The sequence below is a fragment of the Abramis brama genome, assembly GCF_963993115.1.
Source record: "Abramis brama genome assembly, chromosome: 6".
NCBI lineage: Eukaryota > Metazoa > Chordata > Actinopteri > Cypriniformes > Leuciscidae > Abramis > Abramis brama.
In genome coordinates this window covers 14,190,799-14,212,764 of record NC_139968.1, presented here as the reverse complement: position 1 = coordinate 14,212,764, position 21,966 = coordinate 14,190,799, and the positions used below count along the sequence as shown (strand labels likewise).

The window sequence follows — 21,966 nt, the reverse complement described above, 5'->3', positions numbered from 1 at the left end:
TTCTACAAGGGCGCCCTCTGGCCTCCAAAATGAATGAAACATTAAAGGGATAGTTCACCCAAAAATGAAAATTCTGTGATCATTTACTCTCCCTCAAGTTGTTCCAAACCTGTATGACTTTCTTTCTTCTGCTATACACAAAAGAAGATATTTTAAAGAAGGTTGGTAATTAAACAGTTGCTGGTCCCCATTAACTTCCATAGTATTTTTTTTTTCCTACTATGGAAGTCAATGGGGTCCATCAGACATTTGGTTACCGACTTTCTTCAAAATATCTTCTTTTGTGTTCAGCAGAAGAAAGAAAGACATACAGGTTTGGAACAACTTAAGGGAGAGTAATTGATCACAGAATTTTCATTTTTGGGTGAACTATCCCTTTAATTACATGAGAGTGAAAAGCACTCCATATTGCTAACATCGCCTCATTTGGATACAAATAGAAAAATATGCTAAAGTACTTTGTAACATAGTAACTTGAGTAATTTTTCATACTTCTCAAGTAAATTATTTAGCAATACTTTTAGTTAAGTAGGCCTACAATTTTTTAGTACTCTTTCCAGCTCAGTAAATGAGACGCATCTATGTATTTATCTTACAACCAGACTGATCAAGATGAAAACAGCCTTCAATAAGCATTGTGTCCATTACAAAAACACAATACAACTGTAATACATAATACAAATACTCTGCTTTTGCATACAAGGTATAAAATGAATACTGTCAAACTTAGACAAATATTACAATAAATAAATAGATATGAAACAAACAGTTCAACTTGACTAAAACCACCATGAAGGAAACACATGAAACCAAACCTATATGCCTGTAAAAAAATTGATTGCCAAATTTATGAAAAGGCTGGTTTTTTTTACCCTTTTGTTTCTCTCTTTCTCTGCAGGTCTGAATGAGGACGTCACTGGAAGATCTGCATTCTTGACGTACTTGAACCAGACAGTGTACACTCTCAGCAGACACACTGACAGCAGGAATGTGTGTGAGATCAGAAAATGACATTGTTTAAATATGTGACTCTATAAGAACTGTGGCGAAATACCTGCTAAGCTACAGTGTGTGGGGAGTTTTAGACACTTGTGAAAAAAGTGAGATGGTTAACAAGTTACTTGTTGAGGTCCCTGGTCAGGGAGTGACATAAATGACAAAAACAATACTTCTTAGTTATCCATTTTTATTTTATTTTCTTGTTCATTTCCATAGCATTATTCTTTTTGTTTTACAAAACAGTTTCTTTAAATTCTTTAAAAAATATATTTTTCTAAAAATAAACTAAAATAGTTTGGAAGCAAACATCTTCAGGGGTGAGCTAATGCCAAAACAATAAACAAACAGAAACTAACTTTTCCCCCCAAAATAAACTAACTTCCCTATGAGTCAAACAAAACATACAGTATATAGGCTACCACATCTCCTTATCTGACCAATAAACAGGAGAAAAAGTGATGGCCGTTTGGCCTACAAAACAAACTCACAGCTTCCCAAATAATTAAGTTACAGATAGGATCAATAGGATATTGTAGACATAAAGATCACACTGTATCAAAAGTGGCCAACAGCACTCTGTTAAACAAAAAAGAGAGCACAGAAATCACAATCTGTCGCATTACATTTTCACCATCTAACACACAGCACAATACAGTCAGTCAAGACTCAAGAGCAAACAAAGAGGCAGAGAGCTCCCTCCAGAGGAATTCTGGGGGAATTTATAATCCGGGATCCATCAACAGCCTCCCATTACATCCAGGACCAATTCAGGAGGAAAAGGAGACAGCAGGAACAACAACAGAACCAAAGTAGAACAGCATTACGTCATGGACGTAACAACTGTAAGGATGTTTAAAAAAAAAATAAAAAAAAATGAACCTCTATTAACTAAATCAAATCAGTATCGATCACCCTTTGCCATGCAAAACTTTTGTCATATTTCTTTTTTTTTTTTTTTTATACTAACATGTAGGCTATACTCTATATTTATGACAGAAGCCAAGAAGATTAATGAATATGTCAGTGACAATTGAATTGATCTTCAATGTTCACTGGGATATTTGAAGTGTTAAATGTCTTGATGAAGTGTTTAATGGCTTATATAAAAAAAACATTCTATTCTTTAACAAGTGTTTATCGAATGAAAGTGTTTATAGAATGAAAACCGCTAAATCATATGAATAGAGTAAAAATACAGAAAGTTTTCTGTAATGCGTTGTTTTTGGGGTAGGTTTAGGGTTAGGGGATAACTTTAAACCTAGACACAAAATAATCATCAAAATTAATTATAAATCAAAAGCCTTTAAGAATAAAATTATCCACAACCATTCATTTAAAAAATATATATATAGAGTTCAGATGCAAAAGCCTCTAAGTGCCATCTGAAAATTTCTTCTAGAATGATCATTTTTATCAAGCTCGTATATTTAAGTTCAGTAGTTTCACTTCATTGACAATTAATAGGTCATTTTCATTGCCATTTAAGTGAAATTACTGAACTTAAATACACAAGCTTGATAAAAATGATCATTCTAGAAGAAATTTTCAGATGGCACTTAGAGGCTTTTGCATCTGAACTCTTCATATATTGGCACTTATAACTGGTTTTGCAAATACGTCAATGCCGATCAAATCAGACATTTTCCACTGTTTTCTGTATGATTGACATGAAACTCTGATCTATCAGGAATGACCAGCAGAGGAGCTCTGATACACTGAATGATTGTAACGTTCCCTGTTTTGTTCCCTGTGTTTTTGTTCATGGACTTTTAGTTTGTATTCTGCCCTGTTTTGTTCTTGTTTCCTGTAATTGGTGCCATGTTTGTAGTTCTTTGTAGTTTTCTTGTTGATTTAGTCTTGATTGTCCCCATGTTTGTTTTGTGAAACCCTTAACCTGTGTATAGTGTTTCTTGTGTTCATTGTTGGTTGTTGTCCTTATGGGCTTCTTTTTATTGTTTATTAATAGTTTTGTTGATTTTATGTATATTTCTTTGTTTTCTATTAGTTTTGTCAATAAACATATCCTGCTCTCCCTGTTTATTCTGAACACCCCGTGTTACAATGATCTTATTTGAGTTTTTAAATAGAAACCTGTGTGTGTGTGTGTGTGTAGCTAGGTTAGAAAGACATACATTTGTTTTGTTTAACCGTTGTAATGTTTTTTTTTAGTTTTTTTTTTGTTTTTTTTTTACAATTATTCATTTATCTTTCATTTTATTATTAATCTTATGATTGTATTAATTTTCGATCGTTAGAGATGAGAGGGAATGTCTCCATTATGTTATAAAATGAATGTGTGACTAATGGATATCAAGTCCACCATTGTAGAGTGAGGTTCAACATGACAACTGAGGCTTTAACAATTGCATGAGAAAATGGAAGAAAATGTCCAAAATGCAAATTAACTTTCTTTACAGACTGCACAAAATGAGTAGATTGTGTCTTAATAAAAATGTTATAGTAAAAATATCTAAACATCCTTAAACAAGATCAGTTTATTTGAGAAACAAGACTTTGTATAATATGACTTGTTTTGAGAGAATATACTTGAATTAAGTCATCAGAAAATTGTTCTTTTACTTTTATGTATCAATTTACAAAATATAGTGGGATTTATGCTCAAAACTAGAAAGGGCTTGAAATATTCAATATTCCGACATAAAATGCAGTGTATTTTCTCATTTACTGCCATTAACACAGCCTCTTTCTGAATGTTTCTATACTTTTCTGGTGTTTTTATTAAGACAATTACACAGTAACTGCAGTAAAATATTACCTGAAGGTTAATGACCACTGACCTGTAGAATTATTAAAAAAGACATCTTCTCAATGAATGTCCAAACGAAATCAGGCAAACAAAATTGGTTGAGAGATTCTGATTAACATTTATCTTTAAAGAAAAATCATAAATTTCACTGTTCTTTGTGTAAATTCACTGGAGTCTATCAATGTGAGTTTGCTTGATTGGGTTTTAATTATTACAAAGAAATTATCCATGAAGAAAATACATTAATAATGTAAATACCAAATGAAGAAAGAACACTTATGGGATGGAATTGTTCAGTCAGAAACATACAGATGTGGCCAAGAAACTGGCAGTGTAACACAAATTCTTCCATTTATAAAGATTATGGGTTTTTATTATAAAATTAACAAATACACTTTAATATAAACATGTATTAACAATGAACAAATAAACTATGATATTAACATTTATTAACAACACACTTTTTAAACCACAAAATAACAAGTAAATTATATGGTTTCACATTTTATAATAATGTTTTTTAGCAACACCAAGTCATGGCTTGGATTCCCTCTTAATGCATCAAATGCACCTTAAGATTAAAACAGTGTTACTGAATGTAGACTCAGACACAGATATAACAGTCAAGAAGATGTTTATTGACAGCAACTGTGCAGAACTCATTGTCTACAACATGGAGTAACATCCGTGAATGTCACTCACAAACATTACTAGGCAACCAGTAGTGTAAGAGTGATAATGAGGTGGCTCGGAGATCATTACATTGAAATTTTTTAATCCTTAAAAAGCGAGTGGACAAGCAGAAGCCCACAGACTGATCAACTCTGAGCACTAATAAGGCATGAGTGGATCTTCATCAGTCAGGATTTGGCCCAGAAGCTGATATCCAGCATGCCAGAGTGAATTACAAAGGTTATGAAGAAGAAGGATCAACACTGTAAATAGCTTTTAAAACTTATGAAATGCTTATTTGTGTTCCAGTATGCCATCGAAACATGAAAAAATAATCTACAAATACCGAAGCAGCAAACTTTGCAAAACACAAAATGTATGTCACTGACAATACTTTCTTTATCTATGGTTGTAGACCTCAAGGCAGACTTAAATCTGATCTTTAAACACTCCTCTCAATGAAGATCAGAGGTGAATATTTAACAACAGCTGCAGTTTATCTTCTGGACATTCAAACCAATATAAACTTTGGTTTGTGTGAAACCTCCATGCATTCAAACACTTGTCAAGTTCTCTGACAATAAATTTGTAGATATACAGTACAAAGCAGAGATACTGCAATTCTGCAGTTTCCATTAGAGTTTAAGACGACTGTGAGAACTGAGACACATAAATGTATGAAGGTACTGGCACTCGGTTTAAGGTTAAACCTCCACTCTAGACAAAGGTGAGAGACTCTGTTTGTCATTGGTTTTCAAGTGAACGACCAGTGGAACATATTTCTGGTTTTGCGTTAACACTTCAGTTGAGTTTAACCGCACTCTGTAGCCTGTGTAGTTACACTGTGTGGATTTATATTGATATGCATGAGAACATCCTAAAAAACCAGCTAAAGATCAACAGCATCATCAGGGTTTATTCATGTCACAGGGTCCGATGATAAGACCTGCTTTCACTACAAGAACGCATATGCTAAATGTAACAGTAAAACAAAGTGAAATATAAATGAATAAATCATGAATGTGTCACTGTACTTTTATCCCTGATGACTAGTATTTAAAAAAGTTCTTGTCACTTTACATTAAATTACAATAACTTTTTTGATAATATTTATTTCACAAAACCTTACATAATCAGATCATTGGTCTAGCAGGTTTGCAGACATCTCACCCATAGAACATGAGGCGTGACTCATGCCAGGCTTTTAAAAAAATATATAAATTAACCCACTTTAGACTTTTTTCCTGTTAATTTATTGGTAGGTGCAAACACATGCAAATCCTGAATGAAAAAGATAAAGAATTACACAGTGATATGACAGATAACATATATCGATAACAGATGGACTGTTTACAAATCGCATTTTCAATAGTTTTTGTAGAAGATAAAAGATTAAAGTTAAAGATTAATGTGCCCATACAGTATATTACACCATAAAATAATCTATTCTTGAGTTAAGCACATGATATTTTAAGAACATGTTATATAGTCAAAGACAGATGCTGTTTGCTTGCTGAATATTTTCCACTTCGGTGAACTGGAAGCGCAACAAGGGAAAAAAAATATAGCATTCAGCTTCAGTTGATATAGATGAATACAAACAAAAAGCTAAATATTTTGTTGGATCATAAAAAATAATTTTATTATAATTAATTAAAATTAAAATCAATAATTAAAACTTAAGAGTAAAGACATTTAGCAATACATATATATTAGTTAACTTACGTTAAAGCTGGTTTGGGTCTTGAAGCTGATATATAACTTGTGTCCGCAGATCAGGATGAATGTGTTTGTCCAACTTTTCTGTTTTTCCAGCAGCAAAAACTAAAAATGAAATTAACAGTAAATTCAGATTCAATATTTACTAACGGTTAAATTATTATTTCTTAAATTGTAAAAATATATGGAGACACACACACAAATCCCAAATAGTCAAAGGTAGGTTAAACAAAGTAATTAAAAACTTCAGCTGCCTATTTAGATTAGATTCGATTCAACTTTATTGTTATAACTTTATCCTGTTATATGTTACAGTACAAGGCAACAAAATACAGTTAGCGTCTAACCAGCAGTGCATTTGTAGCAGTATTTACATATACAGTTGATAATAAATATGAATGGGTAATACATATTAATAATTTGAACAACAGAAGCTTACTTTGACATTACTAACATATGTACAAAAATATATGATTTAGAGAACAGCATTATTGCTTTTTTTGCACTACTGTGTATTTAACTGTACTGATACTGTCTATCATTTTTAAAACAATAAGAGTAATATCTCACCGATCAGCACAATGAGCAGAAGCACGTACATCAGAGCAGATATGATGATAATAATCTGCCATTGTGTCTGATTCTGATCAATAAACTCCACCGCTGTATGATTGTGACACTCAATTGTAGGATTGTAACACTCAGTTAGTTGAGTTGATTCTGTAAAGAAAGTGTCCAGTCACTTAAACAACTTTTGTGCAATGTGCAATGGCTAAAGATTTAAAGCACTGAGAATTATGATAATATAATTATGTTTTTCATATCTAAAAATGTATAATGTCAAGTATGTATGTAAGCAGTGATCATTAGTGAGTCTTGATCACTGAAAAAGTAAATGAACTCACCGGTGAAGTGCAGTCTGGTGCTGTTGCTGAGTTTTAGAGGTGTGCCTGTTTTCATACAGTAATAAACTCCTAATTCATCAGCAGTCACATTATTAATAACCAGACGGTGTTTAAATATCACAGAATATTTCTTTATGAATGCATTATTTAAGTAAAAAGGTAATTTTGGTGGTAGGAATGATCGTAGAATCACTGTTGGAGGATCTGGTGTTTTCAGTAAAATCCAATAAACCTCATTTTCATCAAGATCACAGTTTATGGTCACATTTGACCCCAAATCAGTGAGTTGATCTGAGTCTGCAGCTCGACAACAGATTAACACATCTATAAGATAAAAAAAAAAAAAAAAAAGTAAGATTACCCACATTAAACCCTGACGCATAACATAAAACATTTAATTTAATTTTAATAAGTTTACAAAGCCTGTGTATATATAGCCTTATCATATAATAAACTCACAGAGTTGAAGCTGAATGATCTTCATGTTGTTCTTGATTAAAACACCTCAATATGATTCTGTTTCCCTCCACACAACATTAAGATGAATCTACTGCAGCTCTGAAGCAAAAGACAGGAAGACAAAAACCTTCCACATCAAGCAGAGGAAGTCTAAGTCAAACTCAGTCTGACCACACTTTTTTAAACATCTAATGCCCTTATTGCCATCACCACTTTATTAATAAACTTAAAGGGATACGGCCAAAAATGAAAGTTCTGTCATCATTTACTCACCCTAAAGTTGTTCTAAACCTGTATAAATGTCTTTCTTCTGTTGAACACAAAAGAAGACATTTTAAAGAATGTTGTAATCAAACAGTTGATGGACCCCATTTACTTCCATAGAAGGGGAAAAAAACCCCCGATATAATCAATGGGGTCCATCAACTGTTTGGTTACTGACATTCTTCAGAATAGCACAATTATACAGGAGAAAGAAACTCATTCAGGGTTGGAACAACTTGGGGGTGAGTAAATGATGACACAATTACTATACCTGAACTATACCTTTAAGCATGTTTTTATATTTGATCACGTTACAGTTTTTCTCAGTTGCTTTGGTAAATTTATCAGAACACAATTAAAATTCTCAAAATTATTGTCCAACCTCCACATCATCTAGTCACTTATGCACAGCATAAAAGCAATTTAACATTATTTTTAACAAATTGTCAATGATTTGGAACATGCCTGCAAATGATGTACAATTGCTACACTGTAATTTCTCATATAGTGCTGCATGTACAGTTGTAATGTCAGGCTCCGGTCATATGGGTTGGTCTTGTTCTTAGTTTGGTGACAGGATCCTGACACTCATGTGGTGTGTTGTGTGGGTTTGGATGGTGCTATCTGGATCCAGGCTCCGCCCATAGCCACAGGAACGTATTTTGAGCAGGGGTGCTGAGGTGGGGGGTGCATAAACCCAACACGGAAGTGACTTAAACTGCAATTCATCGACTGGACGCTAGAAACAGGCTCCAAAAGAGAGTCAATTACATAATCCCCATGTTAAAACTTTCCAACAGAAAAAATATGTTTACAGCCTGGTGCAAAAAGTAGTTTTGGTCTATATAGCTAATTTTGCCCTTCATGAAAACCGTGAGGGGGGTGAATTTTTAAAGTCATCCGTTTAAAGTTCTGCATAATTAATTGTGTGGCCACTTGAGTGACAAGTGGATTGCCGCTGCTGTCACTACACTAGCCGTTTGTCTGCTGTCTGTTAGGCGTCACCTCAGCTTATCCCGCCTTTTTAGCCATATTCAGTTACACGGGAGTGATGCGCGGTGACACGCTGCCACGATATATACACGGCTTCAAAAATGCTCCTATGGGTGACATCACGGACACTACGTCCATATTTTTTTTACAGTCTATGGTTATGGCTAACCTCGTATCGCAATCTCGTTCATTTTGTTAAGAAAAGTTAGGTGTAACAAGCAAGTTTGTCATTATACAATTTTTTTCATTAAAGGGATAGTTCACCCAAAAATGAAAATGCTGTCATCATTTATTCTTCCTCAAGTTGTTCCAAACCTGTATGACTTTCTTTCTTCTGCTGAACACAAAAGAAGATATTTTAAAGAAGTTTAGTAATTAAACAGTTGCTGGTCCCCATTGACTTCCATAGTAGGAAAAAAAAATACTATGGAAGTCAATGGGGACCAGCAACTGTTTAATTACCAACCTTCTTTAAAATATCTTCTTTTGTGTGAACTATCCCTTCAAAGGAACACTCCACCGTTTTTTAAAATAGGGCTTATTCACTGTCTTGAATCTAGATAGGTGGGCAAATGCATTTTTGTCTCAGTGCATGCATTGTTTTAGTTTGGTAGCGCCGTCGCTAGCTTAGCTTAGCATAATGAATGGAATCCTTTGTTGCCAGCTACCATGTCGTGTGTAAAAGTGATAAAAAATAAATAAATAAAAAACCTCATTACTTCTTGTGCAGGGCTCTACAGTGCGAGTAATTCACTCGCATTTGCGCCTAAAAATAGTTATGTGCGAACTTGAAAAATAATTTAAGAGCACAGTGCGCGAGTGACGGGCTGTTCTCAATACACTGAACAACAGCGCGATGAAGCGAAGCATACCATTGATTTCACATGGAAAGCAAGCAAGAGGACGGGGTCGCAACTGCGTGATGTGAACATTTGATGACGCGCTTAACTTTATTCAAATGGGAGCGACGATTCGCAACCATTGAGCCAATCACTGAAATAGTGTGGGAATGTGCGGGAACTGCTGGATTTTAAGTGAGAGAGTCCTCCCAACAGTGCTAAAAATAAACGTGTGAGAGCGTGTTATTGGCTATATGTCATGTTATAGCCAGATATGATGACGCTACTGCAACACGCATCACGACAGATGAGCGATCCATTCATCAAGCTAACGCGAAAACTGCCGCGAATTACGAGCACAGTGCTCATCACACAATCATATTCATTAATAGTAAAGAAACGAAATGATATTAGGCTAACGGTTACCAGTGCTGCTGTCGCTCTCTCCTATCGCTGATTTTGAAATGAGCTTATGATGATCAATAAAATGCTGGTCATATCTGTTGCTTTTGGTGACGTGAACTAGGCCTACATTAAATCCGCATATAACGCGGGAATAGAAGATCCGATTTAGTTTTGCGAAAACACACAATGTGACTAGGTGTAAATGGAATCGTTTTGATCAGTAAAAACGCATGAAATCGTTTTGATCAGTAAAAACGTATGCAGTGACCAGGTGTAAACAGGCCGCTACACCATAAAAAAAGTAAAGTAAACACTTAGTGAGCTAGATACGCAACACAGTATGAAGCCTATAGTCATTATCTCAAAAGACCAAGTGCAAAAAAAACAAAATAATGAACTCCCGCACACTATCAATAGGCCTACTTGCAAATGAGTATCAAAATTTTATTAGCAACCCACCAAATTTTATTTTAATTATGTCCCACCAAAAGACCAAGTGCATAAACTGAAGTTACGACCAAAACAGTCCACACTGAGGACAGGAAGACGACAAAAACTCATTTTTGATGCAACTTAATATAGGCTACTGCAAGTACTGCAAAGGAAAAAAGCAAGCAGGCATTTGTTTTGTTTTTAGCACTTTATACTTTATTGAGGTGTTCATTCTTTTTATATATTTTGAAGTAGGTTAAAATAATAATTGCATAATTATTAAACAGGTAACGTTAGTTCACCCAAAATAGAAAATCTGTCATTTATTACTCTCCATCATGTCGTTCCAAACCCGTAAGACTTTCACTCATCTTCAGAACACAAATGAAGAACTTTTTGATGAAATTGAGAGATTTCTTTCTCTCCATTGACAGCCTACACAACTACCACTTTGATGCTTCGAAAAACGTTCATAAAAAGATCATAAAACTAATCCATATGAATTGAGCAGTTTAATCAACTTTTTTCACTGTGCTCCTATATTTCTTTGTGTGCTCCTAAATTTTTTCATTTAGGAGCACATGTACTCCTTGGGAAAAAAGTTAGCGTAGAGCCCTGTTGTGGCCTGCGTATTCACAACGAGAACAAATAGCAATGCAGATTAAGACTAGGTGATTTCCTAGGCAGAGATTGACTTGGGACTATATTAGGGGGAAGCACAGGCAAAGCACTGCTACTTCGGCGCAGAGATATCATGCAACACCTGAAATCCCCCCACGTTGAGCCTGGTCATCGAACCATAATTAGTTTTTTATTTTATTTTAGTTTTCATTAAAATAAATCACTTTTACTCATGACATGCTAGCTGGCAACAAAGGATTCCATTCATTATGCAAAGCTAAGCTAGTGGCGGCGCTGCCAAACTAAAACAATACATGCACTGAGACAAAAATACGTTTGCCCACCTATCTAAATGTAGGAAAGACGGTGAATAAGCCCAATTTCAAAAAACGGAAGACTGTTCCTTTAAGAATAATATTGAATCAACATTAAAAGGTTATTAATTAAAAGGTTATTAATTAAAGCTGCACTCCGCAGTTTTTCCTCTTTGTCGCCATCTCTGTTCGAAATCTGCAATTGCAGTTATTCGCGGAATTATCGGCATGGCACAGCGCGGATGAATCAAATGTTTTGAAGAGAATGTGCGGCTGTCAGTCACCGCACTGATGGTGTGGATACTGTCATTCGCAATCACAGATTCTACTTTTTGGAAGTATGACCAACATAAGAATTTTCACCGGAAAATGTCGTCTGAACACGTAAGTAACATCCACTTTTGTTCTGCCCAACTAAGGGGAAAAAGGCATTGCAGTGAATCGCGCCGATTAAATCTAACGATTGCTTATCATATCATGTCAAACCGTGCAAATTATACTTTGTTCTCAAATTGTTAATGTTAACAACATCAGCATTGCATGACTACATTTAATGCCCTTACAATATTTATCCTTGTTTTCGCATGGGCCGGTTGCAGTCTGTTTTTTTCTCCGAAGTCCGAAGTCTTTCGCGTTTTACAGCGGGTGAATCTCCTGGTGAATGTCGTTTGAACCTTTCTGGATCCGCCATCAAATTGATAAGTTTAATTATATCAAGTGCTGTGAGAAAAGTCTATAAATCTCCACCTCCAACATACTCACACGCAATATAGCCTACTAGCCGAGACTCCTTCTTTATGTGTACAGATGTGACGTAATGACGCAAAGACATGCTCGAATTTCCCGCGGAAATCCACCAGTACCACTGGAATTAAAAACATTATTACAAGCTTACCATTTTGAATCGAGCTAAGGCAAGCAGACAGTGTTAAACACTGGCTGGTTATGTACTTGCTCAAAAAATTATTTTGGATAATTTTTACCCAAAAAAGCTACGGACTGCAGCTTTAAACAATCACATAAACACAAGTAATATGTAGGCCTGTAATCAAAGCACAATCTCCAGACACAACTGCAGGCACATAAAATCAACTCATAGACCTATCAGCCACAATAAATATATTTCCAATCAAGAAATATATAATTGTCTTACCTTACTGCAGACCTGCATGTACAGCTCCAAATGTGGCATTTCTCTCCTGGTTGACGCTGATGAAGTCCTGCATGAGGGAATCAATGTCCAAACTGTCTAATATATCTCCATGAACATGCATCAGAGCAAGGTGGGTCAGTCTTTTTTGCATCATGGTTGTGTGAAACCATGTCATCAGAGGGTGGAAAAATATCCTGTCCGATAAAGCAGCTGAGATGGGGAGACTTAGGGCCCTATTTTAACGATCTAAGCGCATGGTCTGAAGCGCACGCCGCAAGTCTACTTATGGCTTGTCCGAATCCACTTTTGCTAGCTTAACGACGGGGAAAAATGGTCGGCACATGGTCTAAAAGGGTTGTCCCTATTCTCTTAATGTGTAACGGGTGTGTTTTGGGCGTAACGTGCAATAAACCAATCAGAGTCTACTCTCCCATTCCCTTCAAAAGCCAGTTGCGCTCGTGCCATGGCGGATTTGCTATTTACATGGCGGAATTAGCAAGTGGAATGAATGAATGCTTCTCTAACGGATCTGCTCGTGCGTGAGGTTAATGCGCAGACCAGCAGCCCATGGGCGCACAAATGGGCACAAATGATGTTTTATAAACAAAGTTCGGGAGGAGCACGTTCAAATAATCAATCAATCAACTCGTCATCAAACAATTACCATGTCTACCCTATCAGCATGAGAGGAAGCATATATATATATTCACTGTCAACTCACCTAACATTCCTTGACAGTTTTCAGCATCCCTCCACCACCCCGACTCCTCACTCTTGGCTTGTTCTTTCACAGCCAGGAATACGGGGGGAGTACTCTGGGTTCGGGCCGAATACCGAGCCCGGAGCCAAATCCTCGGACAGCACGCCAAATACGCATTTATTCTATCTGACTTATTTGTAAGTGTGAACTCGTGAAATGCATTTAAAATGCAAAAAAATTATTTAAACAGTGTGCCGCAGGATGTGAAAATGATAACTGCGTTGGGCTGAAACTAACAAAAAACACTTGCTTTCACGGCTGCCGCCGCATTGCGCCTTGTGCATGATGTGGCTCTTAGGCATAGTTTGATAATGTTTTTTTTTTTACTTATTTTAAAAGAGCCCTTGTTTGTGGATGTGGTTTGTGAAGACATGGCTTTTGCGATGTCATTTACTGTCTTGGGTGAATCACTGCAGATGTCTCCCATAATTTTCAGCTGAATTTCCAGTTACGCTTTGTCAAAGTGCAAGGGAAGGTGAAGGGAATCTATAGCCGCTTTCCGACCGGAGGAACCTTTTCACAGTTCCTAGAACTATTGGCTAAAGTACCCGGATGTCGGCGTGTTCGCACTGCAGGAACTAGGAACGATTTTAGTTCTACGAACTCCATTTGGAGGAACTAATTTAGGTCCTACTTCACAGTAGGGTCTAAACCAGCACTATAGGAACTACCCGTGACGTTAGTGTACGCTGATTGACCGAACGCACGCGGAACACCAGCACCCGCCATTTTTAAAACAGCTATAATGTAAACACACAGATTATAGCCTATATATTTACTCCATAAACTAACTATACAAACATGGAAAACAGTGACAGATGGGTCTCTAAACCTTTATGCTGAAGAGAAAATCCAACGCAACTTTGAGGGGACCAAGTCAAACATGATTATGTTTATATGCCCAGCTAGCAACACTGGACATCAACCACACGGCATAGGCTAATAACCTTTTTTTCATATACTGTCTACTTTCTATAACAGTTCTATCTAATAACATATTAAACAGTACTGTTAGACAGATCGCTAATTAATAAACACAGAGAATGCGAGCATTGTTTGCTCTGGCGTTCTCAGCGCCGCCAAAATAAAGGTCCGTCGCTCCATCAAAATAAAAGTCACCGTGCTTGCGTCACTCCCTTACCCCTCCTACCAGTTCCTATGGCCACTTGGCCAGTGCGAACGCAAACAGCAAAACCGAGTTTGGGGGAGAGTAGTTCTTAGAACTGTTTAGAAGTGGACAGTTCCTAGAACTAAGTTCCTGTAACTACTTGGTCGGAAAGCGGCTTATATCCTCTATTTGTTCCTTGTTGGCTGCCTTACAAGGAACAAATAGAGGCGGGTGCAACTTGTGCATCCGCCTTAACAAGCACAATTTTCGCTGAGAGCTGCTGTTTTCATACCATCTTGATCAAATCTCCTCTTTGGACCAAGTCCACAGCTTCATAGACCTCTCGTCTCCGTGAGTGTTGTGCAACTTGTGCATCCGCCTCTGGCTCTGCCGTGTCGATCATGGGGGCTCCACCCTGTGCTCACCTGTTTTTTTTGTTGTGTACTGTAGCCCACTGTGGCTACAGTTTGTAGCATGTTATCCACCCCTGCATCATCCCGAAGGGTCTCCATGCACCTTCCAAGCAGTTCGGCACACTTAAGGGTGCTCATTGGCAAGGAGGCTAGAAGGCAAGCCTGCAAAATGTTGAAGTGGCGGTAAGCAGGGAATGAGACAAGAGGCCTTTATAGACAATCTCTGCTTCAGGATCGCTTGAAAATCATATGCAGGTGTGCTGAAGCAAGTTGGATAAACAGTAGAGTGGCGGTGCATCCCAATTCAACTATCCATCCTAAATAATATTCGAAAATAGATTTAGTACGTCCCAAATCAAAGTATGATGAAATGAGTATTCTAAATATATCCGGATGGTACTTTTTCCTGACCAGAATCTGAAGTGCAAATCGATGCGCACTCTAACGGCTAATATTGCCCACAACCCATTGCGAGTTGGATGAGGATTTGATTAGAGCTACAAACACGAATAAAAAGTGTTAACCCTCATCCTTTACATCCTCAGCATGTTTTGGATAGTTATTTTTGAATTTAAGTTATATTATTTATTGATAAAATATAGCAATTTTAAGGTAAATAAAAGAAAATAAAAAAAACTTGGGATTAGAAAAATAGAAAAAATATTATGAAAATGAAATGATTTGTGCTTCCTGCACAAAACAAAGTATCATTTTAGTCATTTTGACGCGCGAGGGAAGGATGATTAAAGGTCCCGTTCTTCGTGATCCCATGTTTCAAACTTTAGTTAGTGTGTAATGTTGTTGTTAGAGTATAAATAATATCTGTAAAATTATAAAGCTCAAAGTTCAATGCCAAGCGAGATATTTTATTTAACAGAAGTCGCCTACATCGAACGGCCCGTTTGGACTACATCCCTCTACTTCCTTCTTTAATGACGTCACTAGAACCGTTTTTTGACTAACCTCCGCCCACAGGAATGCTCCCTCAACTCTACCGAAATTCGTTTATGTACTTGCGCACTTCTTATAACTTACTGTGTTTACTCAGCTCTTACGGTGATTTTCTTAAGTAAAACTGACGCTTCATCTTTTGTGTGATGTACAATAAACTTTATTAACCCCTTGACGCCTGAATTTATTTACAATTAAATAAAAAAATGTATTATGTGTGTTTCTGGCTCCAAGCTGATGCTAAATTAAGTTGAGATTGTTAATTTGTCTATACCATATAGAATAGATATAAATTTAGGTATGTTGCAAATTAGCGACAACAGGCATTTAGGGTAATTTTTTTTACAAAATGGTAAAATTAATAAAACACATTTTCCCATCTCAGGTATGTAGATTTTATTCATGGCACAAAGTTGTTAGAACTTTAAACTTTAATTGACAAATTAATGAATCTTGACAACAGCAAGAAACAAAACACTCTCCTACTCCCGAACATTGACAGTAGTTTTTATACATTCCATGTTACACTCTGTTTAACTCTTTCCTTGTTTCTCCAGTGCATACATTATATATTCTTATAGTGTTATATCCTAACATGCTATTTTTTGTGAAAAAAAAAAGAAATTTTTTTTTTTTTTTTTTGGCTGAAACCATCTAAATACAGCATTATTATATGTAGCCATTATAGCCCAATCCAGCCGTTATGGACGAATGTCGCGAATTTGCTACAAACCGAAATCTACAAAGTAAAGTACGTAAAAAATATTCGTCACATGAAGTCTATATGAATAACATAGCTATAGAGGCAATCAATAAGCTGGTACATATTTTTATCTTAGCACAACTTAACTCATTTTGGGCAATTTCTCCACATTTGCGCCCTTGATATGCGGATTTTGCAAACCAAAATATTAGCTTCCGTGAACCGGATGTAGTTCCCACTCCGACCGCTCCTACGAGAAACCAGTGCGTGCAAAAGGTTCCTAGGTATGTATCGAATGTGCACAAACAGGCATTGGGGGAAAACACACGCTATCTCGCCTGCAGTCTGAATGGAAGGGGTTTGTTGCAAATTCGCGACAGTCGGCATTAAGGGGTTAAACTCATCAGTATATGTTTGATCATCATTCGGACCTGGTCCGAAACAGCAGACTTGTAGGCTATTAATAAACAATGGATACATACAAGCAGATGACAAATACGTTATAATAACCGTAATTAAACTACTAAACTATACCTGTTTCATCTCTATACAGCACTCTGACTCTGTAGGCATTATTGTCCGACTCGAAATGAACACCGTTACTGAGAGTTTCTGATATTATCATCCTGAGAGACTGAGCGCGAGCTCATGAAGCTCCGCCCCCTGGGTCGTCCAGCAGCAGCTTATTTGCATTTAAAGGGCACACACTAAAACAGCGCGTTTTTCTGAGCCCCAAAAAATGACAATTTAAACATGCTGTAAAAAATGATCTGTTGGGTATTTTGAGCTGAAACTTCACATACACACTCTGGGGACATCAGAAACTTATTTTACATCTTGTGAAAAGGGGCATAATACGGGACCTTTAAAACAATACAAGCACGACGTATGTGCGAGTCCGATGGTTAAGCAGAGAGGTTTATATACAGGGGTTTGAGTGAATAATTATCAGTATCTAACTTGACGAAAATATATTTATTCAATGTTATCCACAGTATATTTAATCTGTAAAAGCACTGAGAACTTTTGTAATTAACTTTTAAATAGCCTATATTATTATATTTATATTGAAAACACATGAGGAGGGTTCACCGTGTGAAAGGCCCATGACTGGCAGATCAAAGTGCTAGCTATTACAATTCTCTCTGCAACTATAGGAAATTAAATTAAATTGAATGTGGAGGATTTTACCTGTGACAAGATGATTGACAGGCCAAGCGACAGAGCTCACTAGACCAGAGGTCTTCACACTTTTGAGTGTGTAGACCTCTGGTCTACTGACTGACTCGTTCATAAATACAGTCTCTTGCTGCCACCTGCTGACGAAACAGTGTTACCTGCACTGAAATCTTTGAAAATCCCCACCACTGACATGACTTATATTTTTAATTTCTAATATATTTTTAATTTCTAATAAACTAGTTTCCACCATTTAAACAAGTCATTTAAAAGAAGAATATAAGCTTATCTCTCTCTCTCTTATATAACTTTGCCTGAACTGAAAATGTTTATTTTTTTATTATTACAAAAAAACTAAATTTATTATAGATCTGTTATTTTATTTAAGCATATTTAAAACATTTTTAATAGCCTATGTAGCTATGCTTACCATGATCAAGTAGCCTACGTATATTGTATAAGCTGTATATTGCAGACCAATTTTTTAGTTTTGCTGCATCAGTTTGTGCTGTTAATGAACAAAATTTGAAAGGCAAATGCATGGAAAATCTAGACAATATACGTGTTGTTTTCAGTTCTCTGTATCTCCCTTTCGTTTTCTCTGCAGCTCATGAATGAGGATGTAACTGGAATCTCTGCATTCTTGTGCTGCTCAAGAGAGTGTAATGAGACACAATGTCAGCAGGAATATATAAAACATCGAGAGAAAGGTTTCACTTGAGGGTCAGGATCCAGAACACAGTCTCTCCGAAGTTTACGAAAGGATGCTTCCCTCTCATACTAGTGTAAGTCTGAGTACATTTACTCATCATTTGATTTATTGCTGCTATTTTCATTAAAATGAGATTAAATAACATCCAACTCTTCTCTTTTATAATGTATAATGTAGAGATATCAGGAATCAAACAAATGTCCAAACTATTTTTCCAGAGACTCTTAGTTTATTTACAATACAAAACAAATTCAAACATTGGAACATTAAAAACTTAACATTTAAAAAAATAAATTTGTAGTTTATATCTCACAATTCTGGAAAGAAACATAATTTTGAAATTTAAACTCGATATTCTGATATCCCACAATTCTGACTTTTTTCTCCTCGGAATTTTGATATAAATTCTAATTTGCAATATAAAGTCCAAATTATGAAATAGAAACTCACAATTCCAAGAAAAGAGTCATATTTGTTTAGATAAAATTGTTAGAGGTTTAAATATTATTTCATGCTGTAACTGTAGGGCTAATACACTATGTCCCCTATGAACTGCATGAACTGAATATTATGTACATCTATTGTTTACATAATTCAAGCTTTAATAGAAGGGTAATCGCAGTTTCATCAGTTCAGTCTGTCTGTTTAATGGCTTGCAAGCGTCTGCATTTAGCTTCAAAGAGCATCTTCAATGACGGTATTCTATAAAAATGAAGACAGAAATCTTTTTTTCTGATTCTGACATCCAAAGGCACAACAATACATTTTTTTCTCTTATTCCATGGATTTCTCGCGTTTTCCTCCACTTGTTACCACCTTTTTCTGACACTGTGATGTCTGCTCCCAAATGGTCTATAACTGAGTTTTTTTTCTCCGGTGAATTATGAAATAGGCAATAAACACAATAAAAATTACATTTAAGAGAGTGCCAACATATATGGAAATGATCATCGTCCGGTCCGGTCCTTGGTTTGCTTGATTAGATTTGTTTTCTTTTCCTGCTGTTGATTATGGAACCAAAGTTCAGAGAGAAAAAAAAATTACTGCACAGATATAAAGACAACATACCTGTCTGTAATTTATATAAAGCAGCATTCGGGCTGGAACATCACCAATTAACTTTTTTAATTAAAAACTGTATGGTTTGGTTTTACAGACAGGTCTTCGATTAAGCCAGGATTAGGCCTTCGTTCAGTTAGGGCATTTAAGTGGCTTTTATAAACGTACCTTAGAAAAAACATTATTGGTGTGAATCTTGAGACAAAACAATGGCTTTGATATATTTTAAGATATGTAAGTGCAATTTGGTTTCAATTAAAACAGCTCAAACATGCATTTTAGTCTGAGACTAGACTTAACCCTTGTCTGTGAAACCGGGAGTATATAAATCAACCAGTTTCACGCACCCTTGATGATCAGCTGTACAGTCTTCTGTTCGTTTGAGGGTGTGATGAGGCAGCTGAACTCTCCTGCATCAGTGTAAGTGAGATCTGTGAGTTTTATGGAGAAGTTTCCTCTCTCATACTCCAATGGGAAAGTTTCAACTCTAGTCTTGTACCGATGGTTCTGTTCTGCCACAGAATCGTCACCCTTGACTATATCATACACAATCTCACTGTCATTGTGTCTCCAGCTCACATCAGTGTCTTGAAGTTTCAGATCATGTTTAGTGGAAGAACACGGCAGGAGAACAGAACCACCAATAACAGCCTCTCTATGTACCGTTTCCTGCAGAGACACTGAAATGACAGACACATTAAAGGGATAGTTCACCCAAAAATGAAAATTCTGTGATCATTTACTCTCCCTCAAGTTGTTCCAAACCTGTATGACTTTCTATCTTCTGCTGAACACAAAATAAGATATTTTGAAGAAAGTCGGTAACCAAATGTCTGATGGACCCCATTGACTTCCATAGTATGAAAAAAAAAATACTATGGAAGTTAATGGGGACCAGCAACTGTTTAATTACCAACCTTCTTTAAAATATCTTCTTTTGTGTTCAGCAGAAGAAAGAAAGTCATACAGGTTTGGAACAACTTGAGGGAGAGTAAATGATCACAGAATTTTCATTTTTGGGTGAACTATCCCTTTAATTGTAAACACAGTCTGACATTTATACATGTAGCATGAATTTGTCATTCAAATTAAAAGTTTAGATGCTCACCTTTGTTAATCAGCACTGAAAACACAAAGATGAAGCGGCAACTGAAGAGGAACAGAAAAAACAAGTTCATTTCTTTAATCTCAACTAGTACATCATAGACCCTTTCACACAGCGCGTTGATCCCGGGAAATTGCCGTAAAATTGCCAGAGTGCCTTCTGTGTGACGCAAACACGTCCCGGGATTGGTGCCAGGATCGATGCCGGGATGGGGACCTAGTAACATTGCCGGGATCAGTCCCCGAACGCGACCTGTGTGAACAAAAGTCAGGACCAATGCCGTAAGGGGTATTTTGTTGCTCTTAGAAGAAAGTTTGTGTTCGCCATCAACAATGAAAGAACGAAAAAAATGTCTGTAAACTAGAATGAAGCAGAGACCAGGGAGCTCCTTACTATCCGTGCTGAAGCTGGGATCGTTCGCCAGCTTTGTGGAACGGTACGCGGTGCATTAGTGTAAGACCGAATCCGGAAAAAAAATGCTTGAGCATGGTTTCTCGAGATCGAAAGCGCAGATCATTAGTAAACTTAAGACGCTGCGTAAAAAATCCACCAAGTGCACGACAATGGAAAGAGCGAGAGCGGTAGCGGAAGATTAGACTGGCCTTTCGGAAAATCACTGGCAGTGTGAATGAACCAAAATCAAACGATTCCAGGACAAATCCCGGGACACATTATCCGTGTATTTTCCGGAATCTCTGTGTGAAAGGGCTCATGACAATGTCAACAGGCTTGTTTGAAATTAGAACTGATCATGCCGGTTAGACAAGCTCTCTGACTTGCTGTAATGTAAACACTCTCGCAAGACTCACGTAGGCGACTGGCGAAGTGTCTGTTTACCAGCTGCACAAACTAAATAATGCATGATGGGAAGTGATTTGCTGAGCCGAATGCTAAAGTTTGAGACTTTCTAATGCCTTTCTAAGAAAAAAAAAGTTGTATTTCACATTCTGTGTGGACAAATATCTTGTCACAGAAATTACACTATTTTAAAGTAACAAACTCCTGCATGCACATCACTAAATCTTGACATAATTATTACATTGTGATTGTTATTATTATTTGTTATGTAGAAAGTTAAAGTGAGATCATTGGGGTAACATGCTCTCCATAATTATTATAATTTGTGGAGTTATTATTTAAGAACATCTTCATTAATATCAGAATGAATAGTCTCTCTCTAAAATTAAAAATATTTGTAAATAAACATCAAATGGGATTCAGATTAACTGGATTTCATTTGCAAGTTGCCACTAAATTGATAATTTTGATACTAAATTGATCATTTATTGATCGTTATAAATTAACAACTGTTTTCATTTATTTCCCTTAATAATATACTGGATGTTGCATAATTACCCTGTAGAAGCTAAACTCTAAATATGTTTAGCAGTAGTTGTTCTTGTTCTGATGGGGGAAACTTCAACCAACTTAAAC

At 36.3% G+C, this 21,966-nt stretch overlaps 2 protein-coding genes and 1 long non-coding RNA gene across 5 annotated transcripts in view; 1 reads left to right on the top strand and 2 right to left on the bottom strand.

Annotated features, from left to right (window-relative positions):
- Nucleotides 1-21,966, top strand: part of LOC311084422 — an 81,693-nt gene that overhangs the window by 54,169 nt on the left and 5,558 nt on the right. The gene's annotated exons all lie outside the window — the stretch shown is intronic.
- The window catches only part of LOC311084420 (V-set domain-containing T-cell activation inhibitor 1-like), a 138,826-nt gene that overhangs the window by 115,309 nt on the left and 1,551 nt on the right, over nt 1-21,966 (bottom strand). The gene's annotated exons all lie outside the window — the stretch shown is intronic.
- LOC311084408 (uncharacterized protein) lies at nt 18,583-21,233 on the bottom strand. 3 transcript variants are annotated; one of them, XM_084116412.1, is made up of 4 exons: nt 20,926-21,233; nt 20,536-20,784; nt 19,775-20,107; nt 18,583-19,366 (listed from the first exon to the last, which is right to left on the bottom strand). In XM_084116412.1, the coding sequence occupies exons 2-4, from the start codon at nt 20,756-20,758 to the stop codon at nt 19,221-19,223; spliced, it is 702 nt and encodes a 233-aa protein (XP_083972538.1). In that variant the 5' UTR covers nt 20,759-20,784; nt 20,926-21,233; the 3' UTR covers nt 18,583-19,220. The 3 variants fall into 3 exon arrangements, with proteins under 3 accessions (XP_083972538.1, XP_083972536.1, XP_083972537.1); XM_084116410.1 differs by having other exon boundaries at nt 18,583-19,369; nt 20,536-21,233; XM_084116411.1 differs by having other exon boundaries at nt 18,589-19,366; nt 20,536-21,233.